Raw genomic sequence first — 19,282 nt, 5'->3', positions numbered from 1 at the left:
ATCTTCTTGGGCTCCAAAATCACTTCAGATGGTGACTGCAGCCATGAAATTAAAAGACGCTTGCTCCTTAGAAGGAAAGTTATGACAAACCAAGATAGCATATTAAAAAGCAGAGACATTGCTTTGCCAACATAGGTCTGTCTAGTCAAAGCCATGATTTTTCTAGTAGTCATGAATGGGTGTTAGAGTTGGACTATAAAGAAAGCTGAATGCCAAAGAATTGATGCTTTTGAACTGTGGTGTTGGAGAAGACTCTTGAGAGTCCGTTGGACTTCAAGGAGTTCCAACCAGTCCATCCTAAAGGAAATCAGTCCTGAATATTCATTGGAAGGACTGATGCTGGAGCTGAAGCTCCAATACTTTAGCCACCTGATGCGAAGAACTGACTTATTTGAAGAGATCCTGATTCTGGGAAAGATTGAAGGCAGGAGGAGAAGGGGGTGACATAGGATGAGATGGTTGGATGGCATCACTGACTTGATTGACATGTGTTTGAGCAAACTCCAGGAGTTGGTGACAGACAGGGAAGTCTGGTGTGGTACAGTCCATTGGGTCGAAAAGAGTCAGACATGACTGAGCGACTGAACTAAACTGATACTAGTTATGAACAATCTGAAAATGAACTTCAAAAAATTGTAACACTTAGTGAAATTTAATAAATATAGGAAGAAATGTAAAAAAATAACTGATACTTGTACATTGAAAACTATAAATCATTGTTGAAAGAAATTAAAGAAGACCTCAATAAGCAGAAGTCTGTGTCCATGGATTGGAAGACTCAATATTGTTGAACTGACAATGCTTTCCAAATTCATCAAAAGGCTTAAGACAATCCTCATAAAAATTCTTACTCTAATTCTAGAATTTTAAAAACTTACCCTAAAAGTAATTTGGAAGTGCAGTTCTTTTAGAATAGTCAAAAAATATTGAGAAATAAAAAGTTGAAGAACTTATACTTTCTGTACTTCAAAACTTACTACAGGGCTACGGTAATCAAGATAGTATAGTATTGGCATAAAATAATCATGTAGATCAATAAATCAAAAATATCAAGTGTCTAGAAATAAACACATTTGTGTTCAATTGACTTTTGGCACATATACATCCAAGGCAATTTAATGAGGTAAAAAGTATTTTTTTCAATAAATAGTGCAAGGACACTAGCTATCAAGAAAATGTACTAGGCATGCTGAAAGACACACAGAAAAATTGAATAGATCAAGCAATCTTCAGAACCAGTCATAGAAGGGATGTTGGAATTATCATACTGGGAATTTAAAACAACTGGATTAATGTTCTAAGGGCTCTAATAATAAAGTAGATAGCATGTAAGAATTGCTGGGCAATGCAAGTGGAGAGACAGAAATCCTAAGAAAGAAAGAAACAAAATTGGTAGGCTGAGCATGGCTGAAGAAAGAATCTCTGTGCTAACTTACATATAAGGTTCCGAAAACCTTAACAGACACCTCACCAAAGAAGATATACAGATGGCAAATAAGCATACAAAAATATGCTCCACATCATACACCATCAGGTAATACAAATTAGATACCAGTACACATCAGTTAGAATGGTGAACACCCACACCACCAGATGCTGGAAAGGATGAGAAGCAACAGAAACTCTCATACATTGCTAGTGGGAATGCAAAATGGTGCAGCCATCTTGGAAGATAGTTTGGCTGCTTCTTAAAAAACCAAACATACTCTTACCATAAAATCCAACACTTGTGCTCCTTGATATTTACCAAATGGAGTTGAAGACTTATGCCCCCCAACAGCTCCCCCCACAGCAGTCCCTCCCCCACAAAAAACCCTGCACATGGATGTTTATCACAGTTTCATTCATAATTGCCAAAAACTTGGAAGCACTGAAGATGTCCTTCATTAGATGAATGAATAAATAAACTACGGTTCATCAGATAAGGAAATATTGTTCACTGCTAAAAAGAATTTGATATCAAGCCATGAAAAAGCATTAACAACATTAAATCCATAATTGATAAGTGAAAGATGCAATCTGAAAGAGGCTACACACTGATTCCAACTATATGATTACGGAAAAGATGAAACTATGGACACAATAAGAAGATCAGTATTTGCTAGGGATTCAAGGGAATAGGGTGAATAGGCAAAACACAGAGAATTTTCAGGGCCGGGAAAATACTCTGGAGGAGACCATAATGGTAGATACATATCATTATACATTTGCCTACATTCATTGAATGTATAATACCAGAAGTGAAGCCTAATGTAAATGACAGGCTTTGGGTGATTATGATGAGTCAGTATAGGTTCATCAGTGCTAACAAGTGTACCAGTCCAGTGGGAGATGCTGATAACAGGGAGGCTGTGCATAAGGGGGATGGGCAGAGGATATATAGGAAATCTCTGTACCTTCTCCTCAATTTTGCTGTTAACCAAAACTTTCTCTAAAATAAACTCTTTAGGAAAAAAAAGGTCCTGAATTTGAATATTGTTTACCTTATTCTTTCATATAACATATACAGAGCCAATATATTTTTTTATACCTTTGTGAGTTTGAATTGACTTCAACATTTTATTCTTCAACTTGGAAAGTGTTGAAATATCTCTGAGAGGTTTGGTTTTGTGTTTTAATATGACGACGTTTGCCAGTGTCTCTTCCTCTCAGACATCTTCCTCATTTGTCAGTATCATTTTCCTCATTTATGTTGATAAATTCACCTTTACTAATTTCCCCTGGCTGCATACTTTGAGTATCTTGTTAAGTGACTGTCAACATTCACATATGCAGCTGTTCTTCTTTATCTTCACCTATATTGAGCTTGAATTTCACTTTTGGTGTTAATACTTTTTTATTTCTTCACGACACCCTCTTCTTTGTTGGCAAGTCTTTCTTTTGATTAGCCATTTTTCTAAGATGTCATTTGAGTTTATCACTGAAAGACAACGCGGCAGTGCAGCTGTGTGCTTTGCTGTGTGTGCATGCACCAACTAACAGATTAGCAGTGACCAGTAAGTAACAGATTTTGAAAAGCGGGAATATGATTGACCACTGATTATGAAGTGCGTATGTTATTTGTGGAACAAGTCATGGACTGAAGAGCTAACGGCTTTTCTTTATGCAGGTACAGTTAATATGACATGGTAACAAAAACTTGAGCTTGCTCTTGAGGGGCACAGTATTATTTTATATATATATATATACACACATATAACTATTATGCATGTTATATTACTATATTACAAATAAATGTATAAATATATAACTAAATAATCTTGGTTAATTGAAATTTGTGCAAAGCAAGGAGTTCACATATAGAATTGTGGGTGCATAGAATCTGTTGCATATGTGTGTGTTCTTTGGCATATGTGTTCTATTTTTGAGCTGCTAAAACTTTAAAATGGTATCCTTTTATATGTTTCTAAGGAGACCCATTTCATTCATTTTCATTAAAGATAGTCTCTGCAATGGTTTTCTGACTAGTCAGTGGGGATTTTTGTCGGTAATTTCTTATATAGAAAAACTTTGTAAGCTATTATTTTAAAAATATTATTATACAGTTTTGTTTCAGAAATATCAGAGCCCTCAACATGAAATTTAGATTATGTTAATTTTTGTTGAAGAGATATTGACAATATTTATATTTTTGGAGTAAAACATTTTAAGTTAATGAAACAAGAAGGACGTTTAAGAATTTTGAATTTATTTTATGCCATGTAGTTAACTTAATGGAGAAAATAGCCTTCATATATCCATTTAGTTTGAAGGTTTAAAACTATGGTACTGTGACATATGGTACTGTGACGTCTTTTAAATTCAGTTAAGTTTATTCATCTAAGAATTCTGAATTGTGATTAAGAGTACTTATGCAGCATAAACATTCCATTTGTATTTTAATTTCTTCAGAATTGTTCCCTTTGCTCATTTGAAAATCTAATCTTTTTCTTTATAGATAATTCAGTTTAATATGATCGTTATGTATTAAGCTGTATAGTTATTTTAAGTGTTTCATTTTTATTTAAAAAGTAACTACTCATAGCAAATTCACTAGCAGAAATTTTCTATACTTTTGTAAAATAACTTAAAAAATGTTTCTAGATATATTCCCAGTAGTGGGATTGCTGGGCCATGTGACAGTTCTATTTTTATTTTTTTGAGGAACCTCCATACTGTTCTTCACAGTGACAGTATCAATTTACATTCCCACCACCAGTGCAAGAAGGTTTCATTTTCTCCACACCCTCTCCAGCATTTATTGTTTGTAGATTTTTTGATGATGGCCAGGATGGGGTTGGGGTGGAAGGAAAGAACAAGAAGTAGCCAATGTATGTATGCGTATAGCTAATTCACTATGTTGTACAACATTGTAAAGCAACTATATCCCAATTTAAAAAAAATCAGCGTTTCCCAAATAAAGGTGATCACCATGTGAAAAAAAAATGCTTCTACATTTCTGTGTTTTTCTGCTCTAACACTATAAAAGTGCTTTCCCCTGCTATGTGTTCTCATAGTTACCATGGACTCTATTATTTTTTACTGCATAGAGATGAGCTGATTATATAGTACTTTAGAAGGAGATACAGATACATGTGGCAAAGAAAAATTTAAGGCAATTAAAACAAGAGTGCTCAAGGTCCAGAGTAGTACAGGTGGTTGTCTGGAGGAAGAGTGTTTTGCACAGAGTGTAAGATCCTGAGGCGGAAACATGTTTAGTGTATTGATGTAACAGAGGAGTCTAGAGATGAGCTGTGACATGGTGAGTAGTAGGAGATAAGATCAGAGAGTAACAAAGGACCGGTTATCATAAAATCTTATAGACCATTGTAAGAACTTTGATTTCTACCCTGAGAGAACCGAGGAGCCATTGGAGGATTTGCAGAGGGGATAAATGATCTGACTCATTACAGGATCACTTTGATAGTTGCATTGAGAAAGGGAAACAAGAGCAGGGGTAGAGAAAACTGTTCAGTTCAGTTCAGTTGCTCAGTCGTGTCCAACTCTTTGCGACCCTGTGGACTGTAGCAGGCCAGGCTTCCCTGTTCATCACCAATTCCCAGAGCTTGCTCAAACTCATGACCATCAAGTCGGTGATGCCATCCAACCATCTCATCCTCTGAGAAAACTCTTAGGTGAGAAACAAGATTGACTTGGAGTAGGGAGGCAATAGTAGACATCTTAAGGAGTGATTAGATTCCATATATATTTTGAAAGTAAAAGCGATTAGATTTGCTAATTGATTAGACACAGAGTATGAAAGAAGAGATGAGCTGAGAATACTTCCAAGAGTTCTGACCTCAAGACTGTAGGGCGAGTAAGCTTTGGAGGAATGTAGGAAACTCAGTTTGAAGCATGTGAATTCTGAGATGACTATTAAACATTCAAATGATGAAGTCCAATAGATTGTTCGATTTAGGACTATGGAATACAGCCAAGGGGTTCAAGTGGAGATATTAATTACAGTTTCATTAGAGTAGGGGGCATGTCTATCTTGTTTATCCCAGTGTGCCCTCTTTCTATACAGCATTAATACTTGCAAGGTACTTAAGAAATACTTTCTGAGTGAGTGACTACAAGTATAGTGATTTGTGTGCTGGAAAGCTGAGCACCGAAGAACTGATGCTTTTGAACTGTGGTGTTGGAGAAGACTCTTGAGAGTCCCTTGGACTGCAAGGAGACCCAACAAGTCCACTCTAAAGGAGATCAGCCTTGGGTGTTCTTTGGAAGGAATGATGCTTAAGCTGAAACTCCAGTACTTTGGCCACCTCATGCGAAGAGTTGACTCATTGGAAAAGACCCTGATGCTGGGAGGGATTGGGGGCAGGAGGAGAAGGGGACGACAGAGGATGAAATTGCTGGATGGTATCACCAGCTCGATGGACATGAGTTTGGGTGAACTCTGGGAGTTGGTGATGGACAGGGAGGCCTGGCGTGCTGTGATTCATGGGGTCGCAAAGAGTCGGACACGACTGAGCGACTGAACTGAACTGAACTGAACTGAACTGAAATGTTTAACCACAGTCTCTCTAAAGAAAAAATAAACAGAACAAAGCAAAATTCATGATTTCTAGCATTTGCAGATTTCTGTGGTGCAAATATTCCTACTATGATTTCAGGCTACCGAAGTAACATCGCTGACAGAAGTTGAGAAGAATTATGCACAGTTGATTCCCTCTAACAAGTAATAAAGCAGCTCCAGAACAAAACTGAGCCCTTTGTTGCTCAGTGATACAATCAGATACATATTTTCCTTACTTATAGGTATGGAAAATATAAGTAATCTTTGACACTTGGGCAGATTTGAAGGTAAAGAAATTCATAGATGATAATACATATGAGCTCAAAATCAAGGACTTGAGCAAATATCTAAAAACCTTTGTCATATACCAGACTGAATAATAGAAATAGTGAGCTAACTTATCCCTGTACCTTTAGGCTGTCTTCTAAATTACTCCACGCAGATGGGATATCTTTACATAATTCCTGAGAAAAGAATTTCAATTTATAAATTAATCCATTGTAATATTAACAGTACACTCTTGCAAGAGTGTCTTCATGATTTCTAAGTTAGCCTAGAAAGTATGTGAAAAATGTTGCCATAAAACATTTATCAATAAAATATCTATACAAAGTTTAATCAAATCACTATCTTCTTGAGTCCAAACTCTTTGGCTTGACTTTTTCAGAGTCATTAGGTTTTTAAACATTGTTTACTTATTTAATATTTAAAAAATTGTATAGTGGTCAAATTACCAAACATAAAATTTATTGATACATTCACATTGTTGTGCAACCATCAGCAACATACATCTCCAGGACTTTAATTAACACTGTATTTTGTTTCATTAAAAGGAGCAGATTTTGTTGTAGATAATCAGAAAAGGAAAAGTATAAAAGATAATAAAATTACCCAAAGTCTCACCATTCAGAGCAAATCAAATCTACATCTACCTTATTGTACACATAGCATTATATCAGACTGTTAAATCCATTGTCTAACAATTCCTCAGATCCTGTTAAGTCTAAAATGGCTTTCAGATTCTGACTGTATGATGAAGTGGTGGGGCTGCAAATCCCAGTCGTATGTTTTGTAGCATTTGGTTAATGTACCAGTGAGCAAGCCTTAATTAGAATGGTTTATTCTCAGAGCAATGAAGCATAGTGAAGTAGAACAATCCCTCATCCTCAATGTATGGTTCAGAGCTGAGCCCCGGGGAGACAGAGTTGCAAGTAGATGAAGGAACACTGGTCATTAAGAAATTGTTAATGGAGCGAAGCTTAGGGATAAGATAATTTCTCTGAATTCTATATGGGACACAAATAGACATCATAAAAATACCAGGCAGAGGGCAGTTTGTAACTTAAGACTTTTGCAGGTTTGGCTGCAATATGCCCGAAACAGCCACTGGGAAAGGGCATGGCTTATTCCAGACACACTATTATGCTCTGTACCAAAGTGTTGACATTGCTTTTTCTTTTCTCTCTCTCTCTCTCTGGCCAGGGCGGAGTAGGGAGAATTAAAATGTTAAAGAAGACTACTGATAAACTGTTATCAGACCTTTCTAGGGATTCTTTGAAATAACTGGAGACTAGTTGTCTTTGAAATAACTAGCAAGAAATGGTTTATAAGTAAAGGTTATGGGCTAAAAAGTGTTGGGTATGTTAATGTTAGCACATTTATATATATGTGCCTAGAGACTTGATTGGGATTCCCTGGTGGCTCAGACGGTAAAGCATCTACCCACAACGTTGGAGACCTGGATTTGATCCCTGAGTCAGGAAGATCCCCTGGAGAAGGAAATGGCAACCTACTCCAGTAGAGAAAATTCCTACTCTAGAAAATTCCATGGATGGAGGAGCCTGGTGGGCTACAGTACATGGGGTTGCAAAGAGTCAGACACGACTTCGCGACTTCACTTCACTTCAGAGACTTGATAAAATTGATGTTATATTGAAATGTAATTTCTAATTTGCTAGCTAAAATTTGATTTTTAAATACTTCAACATTTATTTGCTCATTTATTTTCTTGAGGGTTTTAGCTGCTTTCAGTTCTTTGAATTTCGATTTGAAAAATATTTTTGAACTTGTTGGAAAATTGCACCCCTGCAATTTGACAATACAATCATAAAAAATAATGACATTTTAAGCTATAAAAACTGGCAGTTAGTTACATATGGTTCAATCTAAAATCATGTGTAAAAATGTCATATTTACAACAAGATAGCAATATCTGTAGATTTTAATGGAAAAAGGTTGTATCTCATTACTTTAATTTTTATTTGATTACTTTTATGATTATTTTATTCAGTAGTCTGGATTGTGTGCTTACCATGTGCCAGCTAGTATGATAGACATAAGGATACAATAAGGGCTAAGCACAATAAATATATTTTAATAACCCTGTAATGGTAAATTTAAAAGGACACAATAATGTGATGTAATTTTAGCAAGTCTGAAGAAGTAAAGTGAAGTGAAGTCGTTCAGTCATGTCCAACTCTTTGCGAACCCGTGGACTGTAGCCCATCAAGCTCCTCCATGGGATTCTCCAGGCAAGAATACTGGAGTGGGTTGCCATTTCGCTCTCCAGGGGACCTTCCTGACCCAGGGATCAAACCCAGATCTCCCGCATTGCAGGCAGACGCTTTAACCTCTGAGCCAATTAAAAATGTATCTTTATTTATGCATATGTATAATGTACTATGCAAGAGTTGTATATATATATATACATATATATATATAATACATACATGTGAGATAAATATGTCACAAAAAATGAGAGTTAAAATGTGAACATCAAGATCATAGATTGGCTATATTTGGGGTGTAGGACAATTATGGATAAATTTAACTTTCTAATATATATGTTTAATTTTTTCACTACGCCTGTATACTCGTTATAATTAATCAGGGGAAAATACATTTAAATAAAAGATTGGTATAGAGGATGGATCAGGATCAGAGATTGGGGACTGGAATGAGAATGATTTACAGAGCTTTTGCCATATGTTACAACTTTGAATTATTTGATTCTTAAGCTATATCCAAAATTCAGGTAAAAAGATACTTTTGGAGGAAATGCATTTTATCCTTTCTGGCAGTTTTTTCAATTCCACAAATCAGACCATCTGGAAATTGTGATCAGATAGAGTTTTTACAGCTTCATTCACTGAGTTTGCTCTGGGATATGCCTGGGCTTCCCAGGTGGATCAGTGGTACAGAATGGTAAAGAATCCACCTGCCAGTGCAGGAGATGCAGGAGATGTGGGTTCAGTCCCTGGGTCGGGAGGATAACCTGAAGGAGGAAAGGGCAGCCCACTCCAACATTCTTGCCTGGAGAGTCCTGTGGACAGAGGAGCCTGGAGGGCTACAATCCATAGGATCGCAGAGTCAAACACGACTGATCTACTGAGCACGACACCAGGTAGAGAAGAATGAAGAGATTGGTCAGGTACTAGAATTAAAGACTGATAAAGGCATTTAAAAAAATTTACTGAAGTATTTATAGCCATAATATTTAAAGCAATGGCACCCCACTCCAGTACTCTTGCCTGGAAAATCCCATGGATGGAGGAGCCTGGTGGGCTGCAGTCCATGGGGTCGCTGAGAGTTGGACACGACTCAGTGACTTCACTTTCACTTTTCACTTTCATGCATTGGAGAAGGAAATGGCAACCCACTCCAGTGTTCTTGCCTGGAGAATCCCAGGGATGGCAGAGCCTGGTGGGCTGCCGTCTATGGGGTTGCACAGAGCTGGACACGACCAAAGCAACTTAGCAGCAGCAGCAGCAGCAGCATATTTAAAGCAATGGTAAAATTTACTGCAGTACATTTAGATAATTTGTTATCAGATTGAGGCCTCATGATTTATGATTATATATTTTCATCTGTCCCTAATAAATTTCAAAAGAAATCAAGGTTCTATGACAGTTTGCATAACAGCTCTATGAAAAGCAAATTTTAAAAAGTATGGTATACAAGGTAAAATTTTAATTTATTTGGATAAAAAGAAATTATCTCAGTTAGATTAAATATTTATTTTAATAATTATTTATGTCAGGTGTTCCTGGGTTTGAAGAATATAAAGAATTTTTTGCTGTGTTTATTAAGGCTTTTGGACTACTAAATAAAACACATTAAATTACTTCCTTAAGGTTTCCAGGTGAAAAAACAGTGACTGTCACTTAAAAAATCTTTAAATATTTTAATTAATACTGGACTCTATGCTTTGAAATTCAGTTCAGTCACTCAGTTGTGTCCTACTCTTTGTGATCCCATGAATCACAGCACGCCAGGCCTCCCTGTCCATCACCAACTCCCGGAGTTCACTCAGACTCACGTCCATCGAGTCGGTGATGCCAACCAGCCATCTCATCCTCTGTCGTCCCCTTCTCCTCCTGCCCCCAGTCCCTCCCAGCATCAGAGTCTTTTCCAATGAGTCAACTCTTCACATGAGGTGCCCGAAGTACTGGAGTTTCAGCTTTAGCATCATTCCTTCCAAAAGAACACCCAGGGCTGATCTTCCTAGAATGGACTGGTTAGATCTCCTTGCAGTCCAAGGGACTCTCAGGAGTCTTCTCCAACACCACAGTTCAAAAGCATCAATTCTTTGGCGCTCAGCTTTCTTCACAGTCCAACTCTCACATCCATACATGACCACTGGAAAAACCATAGCCTTGACTAGACGGACCTTAGTTGTCCTTTACTGTATATTAATAAGGGCTTCCCTCATAACTCAGTTGGTAAAGAATCTGCCTGCAAAGCAGGAGACCAGGGTTCAATCCCTGGGTCAGGAAGATGCCCTGGAGAAGGAAGTGGCAACCCACTCCAGTATTCCTGCCTGGAGAATCCCATGGACAGAGGAGCCTAGCAAGCTACAGTCTATGGGGTCACAAGAATCGGACACGACTTAGGGACTAAACCACATATACGGATACACTTTCCTAGAGTTTCTAACTTAACTTAAAAATGTGCTTAGAAAATGGAAGAAAATATTTTCTAATATCCCTATTTATCAAGTGGTATATACCATATACTTTAAAAGATATTTCTATTATATTAACTGTTCTATTAATAATTTTCTAACATCTCAGTTAAAATTCTAGCATTCTCAGTTAGAACTTAGGTAAACATATGTGAGATATTTTATATAGACATGTAAAATATATAGCATAGACAAGTGCTAAATTTTAATATTAACCTATAGTTATCACAACTAGTTAGGAGTCGTAAGAAAGTGTAGAAGTTAAGAACAGTAGGGTCCTGGAGTGGACTGCAGTGGTTTGAAGCACTACTGCGTGATCCTGTGAGAGCCGAACATCTTTCAGATAAAAGTTGTGTTCAAATGTTACGTTTCAAAATGGCAAATTTCGGAAGGATAGTGGAGACACACAGTGACTCTTCGTTGGCACTAATTCCACTGTGTGTGTGTGTGTGTGTGTGTGTGTGTGTGTGTAAGGATGGTGAAGTAGCCTTATAGGCAAGAAGGAACTGTGTAGAACTTAAAGATGATGTTTTGGTCTATAGAACATATATAAGATTTGCAAGAATTTCTAACAAAGCAAATGGATAGGATGTTTCAGGATAAGATCAGAACCTGTGAACTCACATTCAAATCTTTAGTAGAATTATTAATTACATTAAAAATGTAAAGTTAGAAGTCAAGCAATTCTTTCAGTGCAGAATGAGTGAAAAACACTTAAAGGAAAACACAGAGTTTTTATTCAAAATGTGTTTGAGGTTTTCCATGTGTAAAATACAAATGTTCATTAGGGAGGATCTGCAATCCTTTTCCGGTCTAAGATTTCTGAGGTCAGAGGAGGTTGTAAGCATTTTGCTACAGCTGAAGCAAAGCCATAAGTGCCTGGGTCAAAGCTGAAGTAGTTTTAAACCTCAGAAGATCTTTTTGATTTTAGGCAGACGGACACAAGGGCTCTAGTTGTGAAGCACCCATCTGCCAGTGCAGGAGACACAGAGATGCAAGGTCGGGAAGATTCCTTGGAGGAGGAAAGGGAAGCCCACTTCCGTATTCTTGCCTGGAAAATCCCATGGACAGAGAGGCTTTCAGGCTACAGTCCATGGGGTCACAAAGAGTCGGACACTACTGAGCACACACACGGAGAGGGATACAGTGAGTTCAATACATTTTTTATTTAGGCTGGGAAGACACAATTCAGTTTATGTTAAATGGGAATAGAGGGGCTTCCCAGGTAGCACTAGTGGTAAAGAACCCATCTGTCAATGCAGGAGACATAAGAGACATGGGTTCGATCCCCAGGTTGGGAAGATCCCCTGGAGGAGAGCATGGCAACCCACTCCAGTTTTCTTGCCTGGAGAATCCCATGGACAGAGGAGCCTGGTGGGCTACAGTCCATAGGTTCACAAAGAGTCCAACATGACTGAAGCAAATTAGCACAAGACAGCACATGGGAAATTATACTCAATATCCTGTAATAACCTATAATGGAATATAATCTAAGAAAAAAATGGGAATAGAAAACACTCACAATTCAATAAAAGCCAGGTGTTACTATCACAGTCTAAACGATGTAATCCTTTACCAATTAAGATCTAATTAGGGCTTATGTAATTTTATGGTTATTTCAATAAAGTTTTAATTATATTGGGAACTAAAATTTCTTCAAGCATATTGCACTGAATATCCCTCAGATTTTATTGCAAATTGTATGATCCTAAATTTTGAGTAGTTTTGGTAATTGAATAATGTTTTCTAGTAAGGAAATAGTAAAGTATAAGTAGTAAAACATTCATTGATTTCAAACTAGTGAATGTGATGAAATAGCATTACATTATCAATTAGAATAACTCCAATGTTATTTCAGATTTTATATAAATATTGGCAGAAAGTAACTGGGAAAATGACCTTTTTTTCCCCTCACAAATTTGAAACACTAAATGTTTTTCCCCTCACAGCCTTCACACACTAAATTTTCATCAAATTTCATAATGTATCATTAACATTTTAAGGACATTGTGAGAATCTTATAATCTGATATGCTAATGCATATCTCCTCCAGATTAGAGCAAAGAATAAATCAAACCATAACAAAATTAAAGACAGATGCTCAAACCAAAGAAACACTCCTTTCTAGATCAGTGGAGCAAGATTAGAGGTGGTTTCACTTGTTTTCTAACTTGGAACTGACTTTGTTTCTTCTTCGTACTCACCTTTGTGCCTACAAAAATGAAGGAGTGAGATACTTGAAAACTAGAGATCGAGGGGAAAAGAAGACTGGCAGTTTCAGAGGCTTTAAAAAATGCGGTTTTGTGCTTACATATCCTAGTCAGTGGTGACTAACCACTGCTCCTTCGATTTAAACCCATGGGCCTGGCATTTGAAAATTGTTTCTAAAGCTTTATGCCTTCAATACCTTCAATTTCAAAACAATAAACACAGAGGATGGACTGATGGAAAAAAGTCATTTTTTTCTTATTTTTTTTCATAATGGTGACTTAATGTAGTAAGAATTAATATTAAGCTCCATTTTATTTTCAAACACGTTTGTTAATATAGAAAAAAGTATTCTTTCCTTTTCATGGATGAAAACATTGATACTTGAATTTAAAGTCACTTCACCTCCCCCACCCCCATCATCCCCATGCAAACTGCCAATCACAAAATGGAGACTAAAAGCTACTGGTGTGGTTCATTTTTAGCATAATATTGAATTAAAGTATAAACATCAGTAACAGGGCTTCCCTGATAGCTCAGTTGGTAAAGAATCTGCTTGCAACGCAGGAGACTCCGGTTCAGTTCCTGGATGGGGAAGATCTGCTGGAGAGGGGATAGGCTACCCACCCCAGTATTCTTGGGCTTCCCTTGTGGCTCAGCTGGTAAAGAATCTGCCTGCAATGTGGGAGACCTGGATTCAATCCCTGGGTTAGGAAGATCCCCTGGAGAAGGGAAAGGCTACCCACTCCAGTATTCTGGCCTGGAGAATTCCATAGACTGTGTAGTCCATGGGGTCTCTAAGAGTCCAACCTGATCAAGTGACTTTCACTTTCACTAGTAACAGGTAGATATTTACCATTGTCTTAACACAGTCTGCATTGTCCATAATATTCAATATGAGGAAGCAAACACACACTGAAATTTCATAAACTGGATTATGAGAACAAATATTGGATGTCTCTCCAGCTTCTTATAATTGCTTAAGAATCTCAGGATTCCCAAATTAGATGGGGGAACATTCTAAAAGATGTTCTTTAAACAGTTATCAAATGGTATGCCTCATTTCCTAACCACTTAGTCTTTGGGCTTTTTCTTGCCTATCATCTGGATCAGTCAGATACCATCTTCCAGGCACAGGGTTTGCCTAGCTCATGGTCTCCACAGATTACTGGAAGTGAAAGCCAACCTGAAGAACTGGAGAAACTGCTGGCTGATAGCAATCATTTGGAGGGAGCTTATTGCCTCTGTTGGATCCTCCATAACTGGGAGACCAAACTGGTGCTGGCCTTGGGGTAAGGATTGGGTACAGGATGGCTGGCACTAAGAATCAGCAAACCAGAGAGAGGAGGCGGGTAGCATTCATTTTTCTGACAGAATAGTGACTGACAGAGAGGAGGAAGCCCCCAAAGTACAAGTTAAAGGTCACATAATTTTTGTGGCAATTGTTTGAAGCCATTTGAAAAAATGTACTAGTGTTAAGTGTTTTTAGTTGAGTTTGTCCTACTTGGAAAGACAGGTTTTCCCATCTCTTTCATTCACCCTCTTCATTCCCTCTAGATGACCTCAATGGGGATTAGGGGTTTAGGGTAGGAGTGGGGAGGCCATAGAAACAGAACAAGTTCAGCCATTGATGGACCCATTTATAAATGGGTTCAGCATCATCAGTGTTAGTCACTCAATTGTGTCCGACTCTGTGACCCCAAGGACTGTAGCCCTCCAGGCTCCTCTGTCCATGGAATTTTCCAGGCAAGAATATTGAAATGGGTTCCCATTTCCTTCTCCTGGGGATCTTCCCAACCCAGGAATCGAACCTGGGTCTCCTGCATTGCAGGCAGATGGTTTATTTTCTGAGCCACCAAGGTTAGTGACCTCCTTTGAGAACTTTCACCTAGTCCCTTTCCTTTCATCAGATCCATTTTGTCACCATTTCCTTTTAACCTTATCCCACTGCCCAGCTTCTCTGAATGCCTTCTCCTCCTCCTCCTCCTCCTCCCTTCCTCCCAGTGTTCTCCTCACCTGTCCACTGAAATGGCTGTCATAGAGTAGATGCTGGCGAACACCGCTGTGATAGGAAAGAAGTTCTGGAAGCGACAGTAGTTGGCGCCGAAGTACCACTCGCTGTGCAGCGCATAGATGAAGTTGACCAAGGTGTTGAAGGCGGCCATGGAGGCGTCGGAGAAAGCCAAGTTCACGAGGAAGTAGTTGGTGACGGTCCTCATGCGCTTGTGGGCCAGGATGATCCAGATGACGATGAGATTCCCGAAGACGGCCACGGCCACCACCACGCCGTAGGCGAGGGACCAGAGCGCGATGCGCCAGGACGGCTGCACAAACTGGTTGGTGATGTTAGACCGGGACTGCGAAGGCGCGGGGGAGGCCGCCGCCAGACCCAGCGGGGAGAAGGAAGCGGAAAGATTGCCGGCTTGGACGAGCAGTTGCAGCCACTCAGTCTCAGCCTCTCCCGCGGCTGCCCCAGTCTCGAGCGCGGCACTCGGGTTCCCGGTGTCCGCGCCGGCCATTCCTCTGTCCGTCCAGTTCGCGGCTACGGGGAGCGAGGCCATAGCGATGGGTGTGCAACCCGAGTCCCCTCGCTCACCCACCGTCAGCCCGGCGCGTCTCCCGCGAAGTTCTTCTCTGCCTCCCTGTCGCTTCGCCGCTGAGCGGACCTCAGCCCCGCCCCGAATCGAGATGGAGAAGGTACCACAGCCCTTGCTGGTTGAGGGATGCTTTGACCCTGCAGGTGATGGGAGAAAGGAGGCGCTTTCTCCAAAAGCGACTTAGAGCATCTATCGGGCGGGAAGGATGAGACAGTCTGAAAAAAGTGATGTTAGGGACTGGCGCCAGCGGAGACCCTCCGGGAATCACTCCTGTTGGAGTTCCCCGGGCACCAGCTGAAGCGCTGAGGCTCAGGAGCCGCTGCGAGCTTTATAGTCTCTCACAGGGTTCTGCTTCGGTGACGTTGTGGGGGCCGCGGAGCTGACAACCCCTTCTTGGAAGACGACTGCGCTCCTTTCCTCCACCCCCGCCCTCTGGGTTTCATTCATCCGCTACTCGCTGGAGCTTGGCGGGTTGACAGGCTCAAGGAAGGGCTGCACTTTCTTATATGTAATTAAAATCTTGACAAGATTGTTCTTCGTCTTTTAACTTCAAGATATTTTGCTGAGGTCCCTGCTTTCAGCTGTGTTGTGGACTTTTATTTTCTAAACCAATTAAACCATTCACCCCTAAGGCATAGGCAAGATCCCAGAAGATTTTCTGGCAAGATCGTCTGTGGGTGCAGTTAGCTGAGGACTGTGAGAACCACTCGCTTTGTTCCACTGGCTTTTGGAATTTCACTCGAATTTCTGCTTGTGTGTTTCTGTTCTCCCTTCTCAGATCCCGTTGCTTTTCCTGCTTCCCAAATCCATCCATTCCCTCTCTTCCTGTAATCTCAGTCACCAGAAATTTGTCCCCTCCTCTCTCCTAACCCCCAGGCAGAGAGAGACTTTGGCCCAGAGGATTCTTCTCTGATTGGAATGCCGTGACATACTGAGGGTAAATCAGAAATATCGAGATGTAGGTCTTCTTGAAACACAAGGACAAGACTTAAATTTCTCTGGGATGAATGTATCCTATGAACAATCTACATAAGTACACAGGGCTATAGGGTTTTGAACATTTGGAGCCTGGGCTTTTAGGGCCTGATCATGTGGATACACTGATGAGAATGAGACAAATGAGCTTTGACTGACAGCAGGTGAGCTGGAGTGTTCTGTGGAGTGTGAGCTGGAGTCTGTGCTTAGGTGGATCTCACCAGCCATTTATCAGGATGTTCCAGAGCCAAGACTCTCTTTTATCTTAGTCTCTTGTGGAAGGGATTTAGGGTTACATGTATTTTAGCAATCTTCCCAAAACGCTTGAAATCTTTTTCCTCCTATTTGAGCTTTTTTCCCCCCAACTTGAACTCCTTGTGCCTTGATTTCTTCACTTGAAAGTGAAGATTTTTTTTAAAAATCTAAATTTCAGGGTAAACAGGGGGATAACAACAGCCTTTCAACAACACCAAGTATGAGAGAGACCTCAATAAATGTTAGTGCCCTTCTCTCTTGTTACAGTATGCATTACAGCCAAACATTTTCAGATAAGATGTATTGGAGAGCAAGTTTGATTTGCTTCAAGAGAACATAGCTTGTGATTTGTGAACACTATTCTTTAGTGTAAGTATCTATTCCTTAAAAACCCTAATTATTGCATATATGGACTTAGGGTGATGAATAATATTCTCTTTCTTATAGTTTTTATGACAAAAATTTAGTCTATAGAAATAAATTTGAGGCACCCTAATAATAATTCTATGGACACAACACTGCTTCAAAATAAATGCATGCTAAAAATGATAATTATTAAAGGTTATTATTTTCTATTTCTTCCCAGAAAGACCTGAGAAACGTGATAAATCATAAGTTAACAGATTCCACACTTCCTGCTAATTAATTCTAAATTAAATTGTTTTCTTTTGAAAGGCAAATTACTTCTCTCTGTCAATTTACCATCTTGAAATTACTTAAGTTAAAATGAAAGTCTTCCTTCCCTAATGAAATTAAGGAAGAATTTTTTTTAAAGTTCTTTCATATGACACACACCATTTATCAAGATTATGAAATGGACCATGTTGTGGTTTGGTAATTATAACTTTAAATATTTGGTTAAAATATGCGTAAAAGTTACTTATTTGTGTAAAAATGTATTCAGTTTACACTACTGTTTTACTTATCTGTAAGTGTTAGTTGCTTTAGTCGTGTCCAACTCTTTGCAACCCCATGGACTGTAGCCTGCCAGGCTTCTCTGTCCATGGGCTTTCCCAGGCAAGAATACTGGATTGGGTTACCATTTCCTTCTCCAGTTACTTATCCATGCAGATCATCATACATAAGTCGGTAATTTTGTCCTCATTGTACTTACACAATAGTAGAAGTGATATGACAGAAAATGATTGGCAATGGAATTAGGAGAAGATACAATAAAAGGCATTTAAAAAGTTGTTTTCTTTCAGAAGAAGAGAGGGATCCAGGTCATAGCTTTCCTTTTAGATCTGCCTTATATGGAAAGACTTTCCTTGTGTCCCAGTAGAGTAGTTATTGTTCATGCATTGCTTCAATCATTCCTTCAACGTGTATTGAGTGTACTTCTTTTCAGTTCAGTTCCGTCACTCAGTTGTGTCCGACTCTTTGTGACCCCATGAATTGCAACATGCCAGGCTTCCCTGTCCATTACCAACTCTCAGAATTCGCTCAAACTCACGTTCATCGAGTCAGTGATGCCATCCAGCCATCTCATCCTCTGTCGTCCCCTTCTCCTCCTGCCCCCAATCCCTCCCAGCATCAGGGTCTTTTGCAATGAGTCATCTCTTCGCATGAGGTGGCCAAAGTACTGGAGTTTCAGCTTTAGCATCAGTCCTTCCAAAGGACACCCAGGACCGATCTCCTTTAGAATGGGCTGGTTGGGTCTCCTTGAGTCTTCTCCAACACCACAGTTCAAAAGCATCAATTGTTCGGCACTCAGCTTTCTTCACAGTCCAACTCTCACATCCATACATGACCACTGGAAAAACCATAGCCTTGACTAGACAGACCTTTGTTGGCAAAGTAATGTCTCTGCTTTTCAATATGCTATCTAGGTCAGTCATAACTTTTCTTCCAAGGAGTAAGCGTCTTTTAATTTCATGGCTGCAATCACCAACTGCAATGATTTTGGAGCTCCCCAAAATAAAGTCTGACACTGTTTCCACTGTTTCCCCATTTGTTCCCATGAAGTGATGGGACCAGATGCCATGATCTTTGGTTTCTGAACGTTGAGCTTTAAGCCAACTGTTTCACTCTCCTTTTCACTTTCATCAGGAGGCTTTTTAGTTCCTTTTCACTTTCTGCCATAAGGGTGGTGTCGTCTGCATATCTGAGGTTATTGATATTTCTCCCGGCAAACTTGATTCCGGCTGGTGCTTCTTCCAGCCCAGTGATTCTCATGATGTACTCTACATATAAGTTAAATAAGCAGGGTGGACAATATATAGTCTTTTCTTACTCCTTTCCCAATTTGGAACCAGTCTGTTGCTCCATGTCCAGTTCTAACTG

At 39.4% G+C, this 19,282-nt stretch overlaps 1 protein-coding gene across 1 annotated transcript in view; it reads right to left on the bottom strand.

Annotated features, from left to right (window-relative positions):
* The window catches only part of TACR3 (tachykinin receptor 3), an 81,070-nt gene extending 64,997 nt beyond the window's left edge, over positions 1-16,073 (bottom strand). Inside the window, exon 1 of the mRNA XM_015096389.4 lies at positions 15,189-16,073. Within this exon, the coding sequence (XP_014951875.2) occupies positions 15,189-15,733 (545 nt within the window). The 5' untranslated portion in view covers positions 15,734-16,073. The remainder of the gene's footprint in view (positions 1-15,188) is intronic.
* Positions 16,074-19,282: the final 3,209 nt, after the last annotated feature.

The sequence above is a fragment of the Ovis aries genome, chromosome 6 (assembly GCF_016772045.2).
Source record: "Ovis aries strain OAR_USU_Benz2616 breed Rambouillet chromosome 6, ARS-UI_Ramb_v3.0, whole genome shotgun sequence".
In the NCBI taxonomy this organism is placed as follows: Eukaryota; Metazoa; Chordata; class Mammalia; order Artiodactyla; family Bovidae; genus Ovis; species Ovis aries.
Note: the sequence above shows the minus strand (reverse complement) of the source record. Positions and strands in the feature narration are given on the sequence as shown.